The 17,476-nt window shown below is 43.2% G+C and overlaps 1 protein-coding gene across 2 annotated transcripts in view; it reads right to left on the bottom strand.

The window, feature by feature from the left end:
- POLE4 (DNA polymerase epsilon 4, accessory subunit) overlaps positions 1-17,476 on the bottom strand; it is a 188,489-nt gene that overhangs the window by 126,011 nt on the left and 45,002 nt on the right. For both annotated transcript variants that reach the window (XR_009210005.1, XM_058428686.1), the window contains exon 4: positions 1,873-1,993. Coding sequence is in view for 1 of the 2 variants with exons in the window: in XM_058428686.1 (XP_058284669.1) it covers positions 1,873-1,993 (121 nt within the window). In the remaining variant the exon portion in view is untranslated. The remainder of the gene's footprint in view (positions 1-1,872; positions 1,994-17,476) is intronic.

Raw genomic sequence — 17,476 nt, 5'->3', positions numbered from 1 at the left:
TCCGAAGCCCTCCTGCCTGTCAGTGCCCAGACTCCCACTGCATGCCTTTGCCACCAGTTGCTAATTGCCTGCTCCTGTACTTGCATTTCAGAAGGTGGCCTGTTGCTCACTCAGCAACTCCAGACCAGCTTCAGACTGGGAAAGCCAGCACACATTTCTCCTGTCAGGTGGCCTAAATCACACTTTCTTCAATCACATCTGAAACCTTTCCAATTTAATTTTTTCTTGGGTACTCTCTCTCAGCCCTAGGGTACTATATAGTTTCCTTATATCTTATAGTGATTCTTTTTTTTTTTTTTTTACTCTGTCGCCCAGGCTTGAGTGCAGTGGCACAATCTCAGCCCATTGTCTCCCGCGTTCCAGTGATTCTCCTCTCTCAGCCTCTCCAGTAGCTGGGACAAGAGGCATGCGCCTCCCAGCTAATTGTTGTATTTTTAGTAGAGACAGAGTTTCACCATGTTGGCCAGGCTGGTCTCGAACTCCTGACCTCAAGTGATCCACCCACCTCGGCCTGCCAAAGTGCTGAGATTACAGGTGCAAGCCACTGTGCCCAGCCTCTTTTTATCATATTTAATGATTCTCATATTAAGCTTCTGTTTAAGCTAGTGTGTTTTACATCACTTGATTTGATCTAGACTGCTACAACTAAGAACAACTTCATTAACATCTCTTCCTAAGAATTGGGGAGGGCTGGAGACTCAGGCCATCTCTGAAAGGTGGGTCAAGAGGAAATTCCAGTTGTGCAGGCAGCAGCAGATCCTGAAGGCACCCTCTCCAGCCAGCACCTACTTTTAACACGGACCTTCTGCCACATCACAACCTTTTCAGGTGGATGTAGCTTGCTAGGTATGAACATAGCCACAGAGCTCAGTGCCCCATTCTTAATTCCACACTATTTCTCTTCCATTCCCATACAAAAATCCTACGTCCCTTAAAGCTCACACCACAGGTTTTCATCTCCCTCTGTATGTGAGGCAAGGAGATCATCTTCTGACATCTCTCACCCACTGAGCATCCAGAGTTGTCCAGCTGATCTGACCAATTACTTTGGCAAACCTTTCTTCTTTCACCTCTCTGAGTATATCTTTTCTTTGGCCCTTGATTTGTAACATTTCCCACATCCCAATATAGAAAAATTGTTAAGGGTGTGGGCTCTCCAGCCTATGTGTGTGGTTCAAGCCCCACCTCTGAATAGCTCTGTGACTTTAGATATGCTACTTCACCTCTCTCTGCCTCAGTGCCTTCACACATGTAGTGGGTATGAAATAGTAGCACCTATATCATGGGACTGGTAGAGGAGTTAATGCATTTAAAGTACTTTGATTTCTTGGCCCACAAGTGCACAGTAAGTTTAGCTAACATTGTGATTCATTTTATAATCATCTTCATGGGTGGTTTTGTTTTGTTTGTTTTGTTTTGTTTTGCTTTTTGTTTGAGATGGAGTCTGGCTCTGTCACCCAGGCTCGAGTGCAGTAGCACGATCTCGGCTCATGGCAACCTTCACCTCCTGGGTTCAAGCAATTCTCCTGCCTCAGCCTCCAGAGTAGCTGGGATTACAGGCGTGCACCACCACACATGGCTAATTTTGTGTATTTTTAGTGGAGACAGGGTTTCACCATGTTGGCCAGGTTGGTCCCGAACTCCTGACCTCAGGTGATCCACCCTCCTCGGCCTCCCAAAGTGCTAGGATTACAGGAGTGAGCCACCATGCCCGGCCTTCACGGGCGTTTTCGTCATTCATATAGGTGAACCATTCCACACATCAGCCTTACAGTTTTACTATCTTAGCTCTATAGATTCCCCCACCCCACTCTGATTAGGCTGCCATAACAAAATACCACAGATTGAGTGGCTTAAACAACAGACACTTACTTGCCCACAGCTATGGAGGCTAGAAGTCCATGATCAAGATGTGAACCAATTTGGTTTCTGGTGAAGGCTCTCTTCTGGCTTATAGCTGGCCATCTCTCTTTGTCCTTGTATGGCCTTTCCTCTGTGCATGTGGGGAGAGAGAGAGAGCTCTTGAGTGTCTCTTTCTCTATAAGAACTTTATGTTTCCAGGCTGGGAGCAGTGGCTCATGCCTGTAATCCCAGCATTTTGGGAGGCCGAGGCAGGCAGATCATGAGGTCAGGAGATCGAGACCATCCTGGCTAACACGGTGAAACCCATCTTTACTAGAAATACAAAAAAATTAGCTGGTCATGGTGGTGGGTACCTATAGTCCCAGCTACTCGGGAGGCTGAGGCAGGAGAATGGCATGAACCCGGGAGGCGGAGCTTGCAGTGAGCCTAGATTGCACCACTGCACTCCAGCCTGGGTGACAGAGCGAGACTCCATCTCAAAAAAAAAGAACTTTATGTTTTCCCACTAGAGCCTTATTTAATTAGGGTCTCACCCTTTAAATTAACCTTAAGTGCCTCCTTAAAGACACAATAAGAAGGGACCCTTATTGGGGTTAACTGAACTCATTTAACCTTAACTACCTCCTTAATGGCCCAATATCCAGATACACTCACATTGGATGGTATAGGGCTTTGACATATGAATTTGGCAGTGGTTGCTATTCAGTCCATAACAGGCACACACTTCCAAAGTGCACCCTGGAACACGTCATTTTTCTGGAAACGTTAACACCAGCCATGATTTCCTGTCCTTCAAGCTCTCCAGTGCCCTTATTCTCACTGCATCTGCTCTCTTACTTCCCTGGGTCCTTCCATTTCTCTCTGTCATCACCTCCTCAGTTCCCTACTCTGCTCACTCTTTTCCCCTCTTACATTGCACCCCATAATTGACACTCCATGAACCCCTGGTTAGGCATTTTAGGATACCTATTGCATCACCTCTTCTGGGCATCCCCAAGAAATGTGTGTTTGAGAATCTTCAGGTGGGCTTCACAACCACATCCTATTCTCTGAGTGTTGAAATGATGCCCAACAGGATGTCACCCATTTGGGAAGGAGGACCTCTAGATTACGCAGAGATGGGCAGCAATCCTAGATCCACCGGATACTACAATATTTCATCCTTCAATTCCCTGCCAGGACAGCAGCACAAGAAAAACAGCCGAGGAGAGAACTTGCCCTCACCATCTCATGTTGCCAGTGAGTAGAATGGGCTCTCTAATCCCTGCTACTTCTTAATTGTCCTGCGCTGGACAAATTCCGAATCATGCTAAATGTTTATCTGCTTTCTTTCCACCTCCTATTCACCCTCAATCAGCTTCTCTCAACCTCAGTTCCCCATATGTAAAAATTCAAAAAGAGACATGGCTTAGGAGAGAAATAAAAATTATGCTAGATAATATGTATATAAACAATACCTGAAACATAATAGCCCCTTAATGCTAGTTCTTGCCCCATTTATTAACCATTTGCATTTTATGTATTTATTATGTATTATAAGGGACATATAATAACTTTACATTGGGTGGCTATAAAAAGAAAAAAATTACCAATAATTCTACCACCTTAACACAGCTATTTCCCATTTTATGTATCTTTGATTACATGAGCATACATTTTTAGGGCACTACAGCTAAGTGTGCATAAAATCTTATATCATTGCATTCCTATGTTGCTGTCATCTCTGTAATTAAAATTTTCCTGACTTCATAATATTTGATCAGGGGAATGCAATATGAGTTAATCATCCTTCTATCATTGAGTAGTTAAGTTGGTTCCAATGTTTTCCTATGATAGAATGGGCTTGCAGTAAACAATTTTGTGTTTATTACTTTTTTTCCCTTATTTGGGATTATTTCCTTCTGACTTACTCCTGGAAGTGAAATATCTGTGTCACAAACTGTAAATATTTTTTGAGCTCCTGGTGCATTTGGCCTAGTTGCCTCCCAAAGCATTTCCAGCAGTGCCCACTGCCACCAGTAGTGACTGAGAGGGAGTAGTGGCATTTTTTTTTTTTTTCGAGATGGAGTCTTGCTCTGTCGCCCAGGAGGGAGTGCAGTGGTGCAATCTCAGCTCACTGCAACCTCCGCCTCCCGGGTTCAAGCAATTCTCCTGCCTCAGCCTCCCGAGTAGCTGGGACTACAGGCGTGTGCCACCACACCCGGCTAATTTTTTGTATTTTTTTTTTTTTTTTTTTTTTTTTAGTAGAGACGGGGTTTCTCCATGTTAGTCAGGATGGTCTCAATCTCCTGGCCTCGTGATCCGACCTCCTTGGCCTCCCAAAGTGCTGGGATTACAGGCGTGAGCCACCATGCCTGGCCAGTAGTGGCATTTTAAAAAGGACATTTGTTGTTCTCCAGGTGTATGTGCCTAGTTATCTAAAGAATTTAAAATCAAGAATGGTCAACTCCTTCAGGCTACTTGACCTGAACGGGAAGGCAGTGAGCATATAGCTTTATTTTCATGTACTAATTTTTCTCAAATAATTGCTCTCCAGAGATAGACCATCCCTTGCCTCTCTTTGTTGTTACAGCTTCCTTTTCCATGCCAATCCTGAATTCTCATCATATCCAGCCAGGCACAGGCTCTCTCATTAATCATGTAAACAGGACAGCTGTGGACAGTATTTCAATCTCATGGATGCTCCTGCTGCTCATAACACAGTTTTATTTTTGCTGGACTAAATTCCAGAGGAAGAGAGACATGAACAAGAGAGCAGGTGAACAAGGCCTCCTCACCCAGTAATACCTTAGTGGGATCCCCAGGATCCAGGAACAGACGCTTACCCTTGCAAGTCCCAAAGTCAATTTTGCCTGATCTCCAGCACTACGGGAAAGCCACAAAAAAAAAGGTGGATTTGCCCAAACCAAATCCAGGCAAAGTGGTGATTTTTTTTGTTAATGATTAGAGCTTGGGGATAATGTATACATTAAAGACATTGTGTTCCAAAAAGAACCTGAGCAAGGGAAACAGTTCATAACTGAGTCAATCAATGTGAAGAGATGGAGAGAAACAGGAGTTCTTGATTTGGTAACCTGGTAAGATGGAGAGCCAGGGAGCTAAAGATTGAGGAGTAGAAACATGAGTAGATGGAAAAGGGAGGAGCTTGCATAATGGGGAGTAGAGTGCCATAGTCGTGTTGACCCCAGTGCTAAGGGTGCAAGGGCACAATGGGATTAGAAGGTTCAGTGGGAAGGACATTCAGGGTGAAGATGGAGAGGGGATTTGTAGCAGCAGCAGCTTCCCTCCAGTGCCCAGGCAGTATGCTACCTCTGGCTTCAGTCTGCAGGTCATCAGAGGTGGATGCCGATGTGCAGGGTTTGGGCTGAGGTCCCACTGGGATTCAGACCAGGAGCCCCAGCCTGAAACCAGAGTCCCTAGGAAAACATGGACGCCAAAAAGCTCCAGCTGTGGCTAGTGAGGATGGGGTGGAGCAGGGGCAGGTGTGCAACTGAGCAGTGTGACTCCTTCCAAAGCCACCACGTCCCCAACACAGAGTGTGGCTGCATGCCTGTGTGCCTATGTGGAGATGAGGGAGCATGACCATGACATTTCGGTAAGGTATTGTTCCAGGGGAGTTCTGGAATATTCATGAATATACCATCCCTTGGTTGCCTGAGCCTGGCCTGATCTTGGGGGCAGAGCTCAAGGCAGGCAGTATCTTGAGTGTCAGAGGAAGAGCACCACTCAGCGACCTGAGGGGCCACACTTTGGTTGGGACCCAGGTAACGCATATAGGTGTGAGCCTTGCACACCAACACACGGAGCCACCCACTCTGGCCTTAGACAGGCATCTCCTGAAGTACCCCAGGAGGCCTGGAACCTCCTTGATTGATTCTGGGGTGCTTACGTGTCCCAGTTCTGTAGTTGTAGGCAGGAGGTTTGTGAGGAATTTCCCAGAAATAAGTTGCCTTGCTCTCTGTTTCTAGGATGGAGCATCTGCCTATTGGTTCAGGCTGCCTGAAACTCAGCAGATGGCGCACAGTTCCCAGCTGCTGAGCACTCCAGTGGGAATTGGACAGAGAAGGCTAATCAGCCGGAAAGAAGTGGTTGGCGTTAAATAGGATAATTTGCTTTGAAGCACCCAAGTCACCCATAATGCAATCATTCCCCTCCTCATGGTGAAAGTCAAAACAGCAGAGATTTTCTTAGCTATTCCCAGTCCTCAGGGGCTTCTTCTTCATATGCAAGAGCTTAGCTTGTAAGGTGGATTTCTTTTCTTTTAGGAAATTTTGAGGTTGTGGTGAGGGCACATCTGTCAAGTGTTTACTCATTAGACATCTCTGCCATACCCCAGACACTGCGACAGTTTATCAGTTTAAGTGCATTTGGCTACAAGTAACAAAATCTCTGGCTAACAAGCCTTAAATGATGAAGATATTTAATTATCTCACAGAACCCAAAGTCTGGACATAGTGCCAGAATTGTTACAGTAGCTCAACCATGGCAGCAGGAGCCCAAGATCTTTCCATCTCTCCCCTCTGCTCCTCTCAGTGAGTAAGCCATGTATTCCGATGCCTTCCACAGCCCCAAGCATCACAACTTTATACAGCCTCCTAAGGAGGGAGACAAGGATCAGAGACAAGAGTTTCCACTCACATGGACTTCTCTTTTCACCAAGGGATTAGATCTTTCCAGAAGCCCTCAAAAGACTAGGGCTGGATCACATGGCTATCTATACATCAATCACTGGCAAAGGAGGATAGAATTACTTCATTGGCTTATACCACTGTGGTTCATTCCTTGAAGATGAGCACAATACCCTGAGAACAGAACTGAGATTCAATCATTAAAGAGGAGGTAGAGGCCTGGCGTAGTGACTCATGCCTGTAATCCCAGCACTTTGGGAGGCCGAGGAGGGAGGATCACCTGAGGTCAGGAGTTTGAGACCACCCTGGCCAACATGGTGAAACACCCTCTCCACTAAATACAAAAATTAGCTGGGCACCGTGGTGCATGCCTGTAATCCTAGCTACTTGGGTGGCTGAAGCAGGAGAACCGCTTGAACCCAGAAGGCAGAAGTTGCAGTGAGCCAAGATGGTGCCATTGTACTCCAGCATGGGCAACAGAGTGAGACTCCATCTCAAAAAAAAAAAAAGAGGAGGTAGAAATAGCTGGTGGGAGGCTACCTCTAGTGTTTGCCACAGCCAGGCATGAGGGAGATGGTGATGAATAAGATAGACATAGTCTCTGCTGTCATGGAGCTTACAGTTCAGTGAATAAGATAGGCAAGAAACAACCCCTAAATATGTGATTAAAATTGCTCTGATCACTATGAATGAAAAGCTAGGCTTATGAAACAAAATCTCATTGAGATTAGAAGGTAAGGTAGCCTCCATCACTCATTACATTCATCTTTCATTGTGGCCGCAGGGTGGTTTCCTAAGCCACCTGTTTCAGACCAGGTCTTCCAGTTTGAATCTGGGGTAGCAGGCAGAATAATGCCCCCCGCCTAAGACATGCATGCCCTAGTTCCTAGAACCTGTGAAACATTACCTTACATTGCAAAAGGGACTTTGCATATGTGATGAAGTTAAGGATCTTGAGATGGGGAGGTGTTCCTGGATTATCTGGATGGGCCCAATGTAATCACACAGTCCTTATGAGAGAGGCAGGAGAGTCAAAGGGAGAGATGTTATGGTAGAAGCAGAGGTCAGAGTGATGCAGCCTCAAGCCAAGGACTGTGGGCAGCATCTAGAAGCTGGAAAAGGCCAGGAACAGATTCTCTCCTGTAACCTCCACAAGGAACACATTTCTGCTGACACCTTAATTTTAGTCCCATAAGATGCATGTTAGACATCTGAGCCCCAAAACTGTGAGATAATAAATTGGTATGGTATCAGCCACTAAGTTTGTGGTAATTTGTTACAGCAGCAACCAAAAACAGGGTTACATCCAGTGAGTCCCGGTTCAAACTCATAACATCTGCGTGCACCTGTGCATACCTGTAGATGAAAACCACAGGGAACTTGGGGGAGGAGCAATGTCAATAATTTTGAACAACTTTAATCTAAGGGTAGGTGACATGAAATGAGTTGCTGCAATATTTTTATGAATCCTTCCTCTTCCTCCCTCTTAAGGGACATATTGGGAGGCTTAGTGTTTTCTGAGTACTCTCTAAAATATAATCTGAGTTTATTATATTGGGGTTCTCTCTAAGCTGAACTTCCGAAGTGCCCATCATCTGCTGTACATAATAGAGAGCATGCCTTAAGATTGTAGGCTTCCTCTCAGAGAAACGTAGAAACAGCTAACAATCCTTTTCAGCAATTCTTGAGAGCTGATGATGGTGATAGAATAATCTGTATCGGGAGGAGGATTGCGCTGTACATCTCACCTGTGATCTACCAATGCAAGTCAATCTTGAGCCTTCCCTTGAGAGCAGACATGCAGATCAAGAGGTGCTGAGAAAGTCTTTTGTAGGACTCATGAAGAAAACTCAATGAGACAAAGGCATTCAACCATCATCGTGTGGACAGAGAAACTATTATTATAGCACATGCCTAAAAGAAAGTAAAATAAGATCAAAGGGAATGTTCCAATAAAAATAAAAAATATGATAATATGGCCAGGCACAGTGGCTCACACCTGTAATCTCAGCACTTCGGGAGGCCGAGGCGGGTGGATCACCTGAAGTCAGGAGTTCGAGACCAGCATAGCCAACATGGTGAAACCCCGTCTCTACTAACAATACAAAAAATTAGCTGGGCATAGTGGCAGGCATCTGTAATCCCAGCTACTCGGGAGGCTGAGGCACAAGAATCACTTGAAACCAGGAGGCTGAGGTTGCAGTGAGCCGAGATCGCACCACTGCACTCCAGCCTGGATGACAAAGCAAGACTCTGTCTCAAAATAGAATAAAATAAAATAATAAAATAAAAATTTGATAATATGAAGAAATATAAAATCCCAATGATTTTTTGGTCCTATAAAGGGCCAAAAAGGTCATTTTATGAAATTGAAATGGCCGTCAAAATCCTCTCCACCCCTTCCTGCCCAGCCCCATTGCCACTGCCTTGGCATAAGCTCTCAACATCTCTTGCTGGTTTTAGCTTTCTCACAAGCCTTTCTCCTGCAGCACTTTCCAGTCCATTCTCCACACTCCTGCCAGAGTGGATTTTAAAAACATGAATCTCATCAAATCACTTCCCTGCTAAAAATAATTTGCTGACTCCCAAGGACAGGCACCTGATAGAAAAAGTATTTTTTACACATGGCACATGTATATTTTTTATACATGTATGAGCTGGTCTACCTCCCACTGCACACTACCTCTTACCCTCAGCCTACATACAGGTCAACCACACTGAGCTGACTGAGCATGCTGTGCTGTTTTAGGACTCCATATATTCACGCATGCCCTTCTACCCGTCAGCAATGCCCGTTCACCCACCCCATCCTAAATCCACCTACCAAATTTCAACTCATTTGCTAAGACTAAATGCAAACATCACTTTCTTAGCGGTCTTCTCAGCCCATTCAGAGTTGATCTTCACTGGCCATCAGTGCTCATCTCTCCAGTAGCTGTTATCACACTGTATTACTCTTGTTTTTATATATGTGCTCTCTTACCCAGACTGTGGGCTGCCTGAAGAAAAGAGCCTGGCATAGTCATCATTATATCCCTGGCAGATAACAAAGTCATGCACTCAATAAATGTGTATTGAAAGCTTATGAATTAGAGGTTGTATTTAGCTGCCTGTAACAGTGGCACAAACATAAACTTGTGGGAATTATTTTTCCTCACATACTAAGACTGGAAGTTGGAGGTCCAAGGCTGCTGCATCAGTGCTACGGTGACATCAATGCCCCAGAAGAATGTGGCAAGGACTAAAGGAGCTCTGTCTATATCATGAAGGCAAAACTTTCTAAAATATCCTTGCCAACTTCTACTTATATCTCATTGGCCAGAACTGTGTCACACTGCCACCCTTAGCTGCAAGGACAACTGGGAAATGTAGTTTACTAGCTGGGCATATTGCTATTCTGAACAAAATCAGCATTTTCTTAGAAAGAATTAGATAATAAACATTGCATAGGCACTGAGCACAGAACGTGTAAATGGGAGCATGCATGAGAAATCGAGACTTAACAAGGGGCGATTAAAACAGTAACACCTTGGTAAAAGCTGTACTCGGAGGTAAAGCTTCTGAGGACCAAGGTGCCCAGTCCAGGGACAAGCATGGAGAACACTTTCTATAGTGGTTCTCCTTTCAGTTGTGGAGCTTTTTTAAAAAATTCAGATGCCCTGGCCCACCCTCATGACACATAATCAAAATCTCAGAGTTTGGGAATCTAAAATGTAGGTCCACCACCACTGTATATAACTGATGCAACCATAAGGCATGGTCTGGCAGACACGTGTGTCTTTTGAAAACTCCACAGTTTTTTTTACTGCATGACCAGGGTTCAACCTCGGCCTTGGATGCTTGCCCTTTGGTTTAAGCCTCAAAGTCAAACCGCAGATAAGAAGATGGGCATATCATGCAGTGGCTAAGGGCATGGGCCCTAGAATCAGACTGTTTCAGGTCCTCTCCTTACTAGCAGTGTGTGTAATATTAAGGTAGTTGATGTCTCTGTGAATCATTTTATTATCTTCAAAATGAGAATAATAGTCTATATCTCATAGGGTTATTAAGATAATCAACGAATAATACCAGTATAGAATTTGGGTTATAGTCTGGCACAGATCAAGCATTCAAAAGATATTTGGTACTGGTGTCTGTACCTAACAGATGCAGATCTGGTACCCTAGATCTGTGAGCAAAGAGTGAGGAGATTGTATTCATTTGGTTTGTTGAAGATGTCTTTTACTGGGTTAAAGAAATTCCCTTCTATTTGGAGTTAACTGAGAACTTTTATCACAAATTGGTGTTGAATTTTGTCAAATGCTTTTTCTGCATCTACTGAGATGATAATTTGATTTATCTCTCTTAATCTGTTAATGTGATTGTTGCATTGATTTTTTAAATGTTAAACCAAACTCACATATCTGGAATTAAACCCCATTTTGGTCATGTTGTTTTGTATCTTTTTTTATGTTGTTGGATTTGATTTGCTAATTGTCAAGAATTTTTGTGGCTATGTTCAGAAGGATATTGATCTGTAGCTATCTTTTTTTCTTGTAATGTCAATCTGATTTTGATATCAGTAATGCTGGCCTTATAAAATAAGTTGGAAAATACTCTCATCTAATTTCTGAGAGAGTTTATATATACAATTGATACTCTTTCTTCCTTAAATGTTTGCTAGAAATCACCAGCGAAAAAATGTGGGCATGGAGTTTTCTTTGTGGGGATGTTTATAACTATATATTCAATTTATTCACAAATGCATGGCTAGTGATTTTATTCCATTGGAAAAAAATGATCTCTGCATCTATGAAGATATGTCACAGTACCTCCTTTACTATTCCTTGCATGAAACACAATTACATACAACTTGTTGGCCAAGGCTTGCCCCGTGGAAGCACAATGCAAGTTGCAACACCCACTGGGACCCAGGACCTCAGCTTAGATTCCAGCTGAGCTAAAGAGAGACCACTGTCAGGTTGGGCCTGAATATAGCTTTCCTAGTAGTTCGCTTTACATGGGGGGAACGATGAGCCAGGAGGCTGAAATTAGTCTACTTGGGCCCCAGCTGAAACCACAAGCATGTTTGAGCATGCTGGATATTACACAATTCTGGGGGCCCCGTTTGCATTCAAGATATCTTAGTTTGCATATCTGTTACAAGTTTTCCATCAGATGTCAGGGAAGTCTCTTGAGGAAGATGTGCTGACCTCAACTGACTAGTGAGCCTGCAGCATCCTTGAAGAGGATCCTGTGGCTAAGACAGCTGGCAAAGCCAACCGATTCATTTATTCACTGGTTCTACAGATATTTATTATGTGTCTCCTATGTGTCAGATATCAGTCTAGGAGCTGGTGTTTTCCTGGTGTGTGTTGTTGGAAAAATTATTTTATCTCAAAGTAAACACATATATATTACTGAGCCAAAAGCACAATTGATGTAAACTATTAGTATTAAAATTTTAAAAAGCATTCAGAAATGGTTATGTCCCTGTAATTCCAATCGTGGGCCTCCAGGCCTCTTAAGGGTGCACAATCTTTTTCTGTTTGGAGAGGTCCTTTACCTTAAAGGAATAATTATCCCTTAATTAACAACAACATCAAAAGTTTATGGAAGCCAGTCATCAACTACAGTATATGCTTTTTTTTTCAAGTACACATGAAACATTTGCCAAAATTAAAAATACGCTAGGCCACAAAATAAGTCCCAATCAATTTCAAATGTTTGAAACATGCAGAATATTATTTTCTAACTACAGTGGAATTATTTTAGAAAAAAGTAATGAAAAGATAATTAGAATAATCTCAAAATTACGCAATATACTTCTGGGAAAAAAAAAACTCTTCGGTCCAAGAAGAAATCATAATTATTCTGAACTTAATTAGAATATGACATATCAAGATATTTAGGATGCAGCTAATGTAGTATTTAGAGGAATATATAGAGCTTTAAGAACTTGCATTACAAAAAAGGCTGAAAATAAATTATCTTAGTATATATTTCAAAAATTATTTAAAAATCAACAAATTAAAATATATTCAAAGCACTTACTGCCTGGTACACTATAAGTATCACATAAGCATTAGCTATCATTCTTATTACCTAGCTTAGGTGGAAAAAAAAAAGTACTATATATAGTACATGGTACCACAACTTACCAAATTCCTTGCACTGGAATTTGGGCTTAAAGCCAATACGTTAAAAAAATAACAATTCTCATTTTATTTTATTGATTTATTTTTGACAAATATATGACTGTTTCATTTCTCCTCTGCTGTGTAACAAACTATTCCAACACTCAGTTGCTTAAAACAATGCCATTTTATCACACAGAATTTTGTGGGTTGGGAGTTTAGGCAGGGCTTAGCAACCCTCTTCTCCATGTGGCTTTAGCAAGGCTCATGAGGCTGGAGTCAGCTGCTGAAGAGACTGGGCTGAAGGTTCAAGATGGCCTTGTCACATGACTAGGCCTTGGTGCCAGCCTCCAGCTGGCACACATTGATTCTTCTCCCCATGGGCCCTCTCTCCACATGGTCCAGTTGTTCATTCTCCAGGATCCCTATTACAATGTGGCTCATCTCCAACAGGATAGTCTAGACTTTTCGTGGAGAGTGAGAGGACTAAGAGAGCGAAAACAGAATCTGCAGGGCCTCTTAGGCCTAGCATTAGAAGTTGCACCATGTCACTTTACTTGTGTTCTACTGGTCAAAGAAAGTCATAGACCAGTACAGTTCAAAGAGGATGGAACTAGACTGCACCTTTTGATGGAGAAAATTGGCAGTCACATTGAAAAAGGAGGAGGGATTGGCGGAGCCAAGATGGCCGAATAGGAACAGCTCCAGTCTCCAGCTCCCAGCCCCAGCGACACAGAAGACGGGTGATTTCTGCATTTCTGCTTGAGGTACCGGTTTCATCTCACTAGGGAGTGCCTAACAGTGGGTGCAGGACAGACAGTGAAGCGCACTGTGCGCGAGCCGAAGCAGGGCGAGGCATTGCCTCACTCGGGAAGTGCAAGGGGTCAGGGAGTTCCCTTTCCTAGTCAAAGAAAGGGGAAATAGACGGCACCTGGAATATCGGGTCAGTCCCATCCTAATACTGCGCTTTTCCAACGGGCCTGGAAAACGGCACACTAGGAGATTGTGTCCCGCACCTGGCTCGGAGGGTCCTATGCCCACGGAGTCTCGCTGATTGCTAGCACAGCAGTCTGAGATCAAGCTGCAAGGCGGCAGCGAGGCTGGGGGAGGGGCGCCTGCCATTGCCCAGGCTTGCTTAGGTAAACAAAGCAGCCAGGAAGCTCGAACTGGGTGGAGCCCACCACAGCTCAAGGAGGCCTGCCTGCCTCTGTAGGCTCCACCTCTGGGGGCAAGGCACAGACAAACAAAAACTCAACAAGAACCTCCACAGACTTAAATGTCCCTGTCTGACTGACAGCTTTGAAGAGAGTAGTGGTTCTCCCAGCACGCAGCTGGAGATCTGAGAACGGACAGACTGCCTCCTAAAGTGGGTCCCTCACCCCTGAGCAGCCTAACTGGGAGGCACCCCCCCAGTAGGGACAGACTGACACCTCATTCAACCGGGTACTCCTCTGAGACAAAACTTTCAGAGGAACTATCAGACAGCTGAATTTGTGGTCTCACGAAAATCCGCTGTTCTGCAGCCACCGCTGCTGACACCCAGCCAAACAGGGTCTGGAGTGGACCTCTAGTAAACTCCAACAGACCTGCAGCTGAGGGTCCTGTCTGGTAGAAGGAAAACTAACAAACAGAAAGGACATCCACACCAAAAACCCATCTGTACATCACCATCATCAAAGACAAAAAGTAGATAAAACCACAAAGATGGGGAAAAAACAGAGCAAAAAAACGGGAAACTCTAAAAAACAGAGCACCTCTCCTCCTCCAAAGGAACGCAGTTCCTCACCAGCAACGGAACAAAGCTGGATGGAGGATGACTTTGATGAGTTGAGAGAAGAAGGCTTCAGACGATCAAACTACTCTGAGCTACGAGAGGAAATTCAAAACAATAGCAAAGAAGTTAAAAACTTTGAAAAAATATTAGAAGAATGGATAACTAGAATAACCAATGGAGAGAAGGGCTTAAAGGAGCTGATGGAGCTGAAAGCCAAGTTTCGAGAACTACGCGAAGATTGCAGAAGCCTCAGTAGCAGATGCGATCAACTGGAAGAAAGGGTATCACTGATGGAAGATGAAATGAACGAAATGAAGAGAGAAGGGAAGTTTAGAGAAAAAAGAATAAAAAGAAATGAACAAAGCCTCCAAGAAATTTGGGACTCTGTGAAAAGACCAAACCTACGTCTGATTGGTGTACCTGAAAATGATGGGGAGAATGGAACCAAGTTGGAAAACACTCTGCAAGATATTATCCAGGAGAACTTCCCCAATCTAGCAAGGCAGGCCAGCATTCAGATTCAGGAAATACAGAGAATGCCATAAAGATACTCCTCGAGAAGGGCAACTCCAAGACACATAATTGTCAGATTCACCAAAGTTGAAATGAAGGAAAAAATGTTAAGGGCAGCCAGAGAGAAAGGTCGGGTTACCCACAAAGGGAAGCCCATCAGACTAACAGCTGATCTCTCAGCAGAAACTCTACAAGCCAGAAGAGAGTGGGGGCCGATATTCAACATTCTTAAAGAAAAGAATTTTCAACCCAGAATTTCCTATCCCGCCAAACTAAGCTTCATAAGTGAAGGAGAAATAAAATACTTTACAGACAAGCAAACGCTGAGTGATTTTGTCACCACCAGGCCTGCCCTAAAAGAGCTCCTGAAGGAAGCACTAAACATGGAAAGGAACAACCGGTACCAGCCACTGCAAAAACATGCCAAATTGTAAAGACCATCGAGGCTAGGAAGAAACTATAGCAACTAACGAGCAAAATAACCAACCAACATCATAATGACAGGATCAGATCCACACATAACAATATTAACGTTAAATGTAAATGGGCTAAATGCTCCGATCAAAAGACACAGACTGGCAAACTGGATAAGGAGTCGGGACCCATCAGTGTGCTGTATTCAGGAAACCCATCTCACGTGCAGAGACACACATAGACTCAAAATAAAGGGATGGAAGAAGATCTATCAAGCAACTGGAAAACAAAAAAAGCAGGGGTTGCAATCCTAGTCTCTGATAAAATAGACGTTAAACCAACAAAGATCATAAGAGACAAAGAAGGCCATTACATAATGGTAAAGGGATCAATTCAACAAGAAGAGCTAACTATCCTAAATATATATGCACCCAACACAGGAGCACCCAGATTCATAAAGCAAGTCCTCAGTGACCTACAAAGGGACTTAAACTCCCACACAATAATAATGGGAGATTTTAACACCCCACTGTCAGCATTAGACAGATCAATGAGACAGAAAGTTAACAAGGATATCCAGGAATTGAACTCAGCTCTACATAAAGTGGACCTAATAGACATCTACAGAACTCTCCACCCCAAGTCAACAGAATATACATTTTTTTCAGCACCACACCACACCTATTCCAAAATTGACCACATAGTTGGAAGTAAAGCTCTCCTCAGCAAATGTAAAAGAACAGAAATTATAACAAACTGTCTCTCAGACCACAGTGCAATCAAACTAGAACTTAGGATTAAGAAACTCACTCAAAACCGCTCAACTACATGGAAACTGAACAACCTGCTCCTGAATGACTATTGGGTACATAATGAAATGAAGGCAGAAATAAAGATGTTCTTTGAAACCAACAAGAACAAAGACACAACATACCAGAATCTCTGGGACACATTCGAAGCAGTGTGTAGAGGGAAATTTATAGCACTAAATGCCCACAAGAGAAAGCAGGAAAGATCCAAAATTGACACCCTAACATCACAATTAAAAGAACTAGAAAAGCAAGAGCAAACACATTCAAAAGCTAGCAGAAGGCTAGAAATAACTAAAATCAGAGCAGAACTGAAGGAAATAGAGACACAAAAAACCCTTCAAAAAATTAATGAATCCAGGAGCTGGTTGGTTTTTTGAAAAGATCAACAAAATTGATGGACCGCTAGCAAGACTAATAAAGAAGAAAAGAGAGAAGAATCAAATAGATGCAATAAAAAACGAAAAAGGGGATATCACCACCGATCCCACAGAAATACAATCTACCATCAGAGAATACTACAAACACCTCTATGCAAATAAACTAGAAAATCTAGAAGAAATGGATAAATTCCTCGACAAATACACCCTCCCAAGACTAAACCAGGAAGAAGTTGAATCTCTGAATAGACCAATAACAGGTTCTGAAATTGTGGCAATAATCAATAGCTTACCAACCAAAAAGAGTCCAGGACCTGACGGATTCACAGCTGAATTCTACCAGAGGTACAAGGAGGAACTGGTACCATTCCTTCTGAAACTATTCCAATCGATAGAAAAAGAGGGAATCCTCCCTAACACATTTTATGAAGCCAGCATCGTCCTGATACCAAAACCTGGCAGAGACATAACCAAAAAAGAGAATTTCAGACCAATATCCTTGATGAACATTGATGCAAAAATCCTCAATAAAATACTGGCAAACCGAATCCAGCAGCACATCAAAAAGCTTATCCACCATGATCAAGTGGGCTTCATCCCTGGGATGCAAGGCTGGTTCAACATACACAAATCAATAAATGTAATCCAGCATATAAACAGAACCAAAAACAAAAACCACATGATTATCTCAATAGATGCAGAAAAGGCCTTTGACAAAATTCAACAACCCTTCATGCTAAAAACTCTCAATAAATTAGGTATTGATGGGACGTATCTCAAAATAATAAGAGCTATCTACGACAAACCCACAGCCAATATCATACTGAATGGGCAAAAACTGGAAGCATTCCCTCTGAAAACTGGCACAAGACAGGGATGCCCTCTCTCACCGCTGCTATTCAACATAGTGCTGGAAGTTCTGGCCAGAGCAATCAGGCAGGAGAAGGAAATAAAGGGTATTCAATTAGGAAAAGAGGAA

This window comes from Hylobates moloch, unplaced genomic scaffold (genome assembly GCF_009828535.3).
Source record: "Hylobates moloch isolate HMO894 unplaced genomic scaffold, HMol_V3 SCAFFOLD_15, whole genome shotgun sequence".
Classification (NCBI taxonomy): Eukaryota; Metazoa; Chordata; class Mammalia; order Primates; family Hylobatidae; genus Hylobates; species Hylobates moloch.
This window is presented reverse-complemented; position numbering and strand designations above follow the sequence as displayed.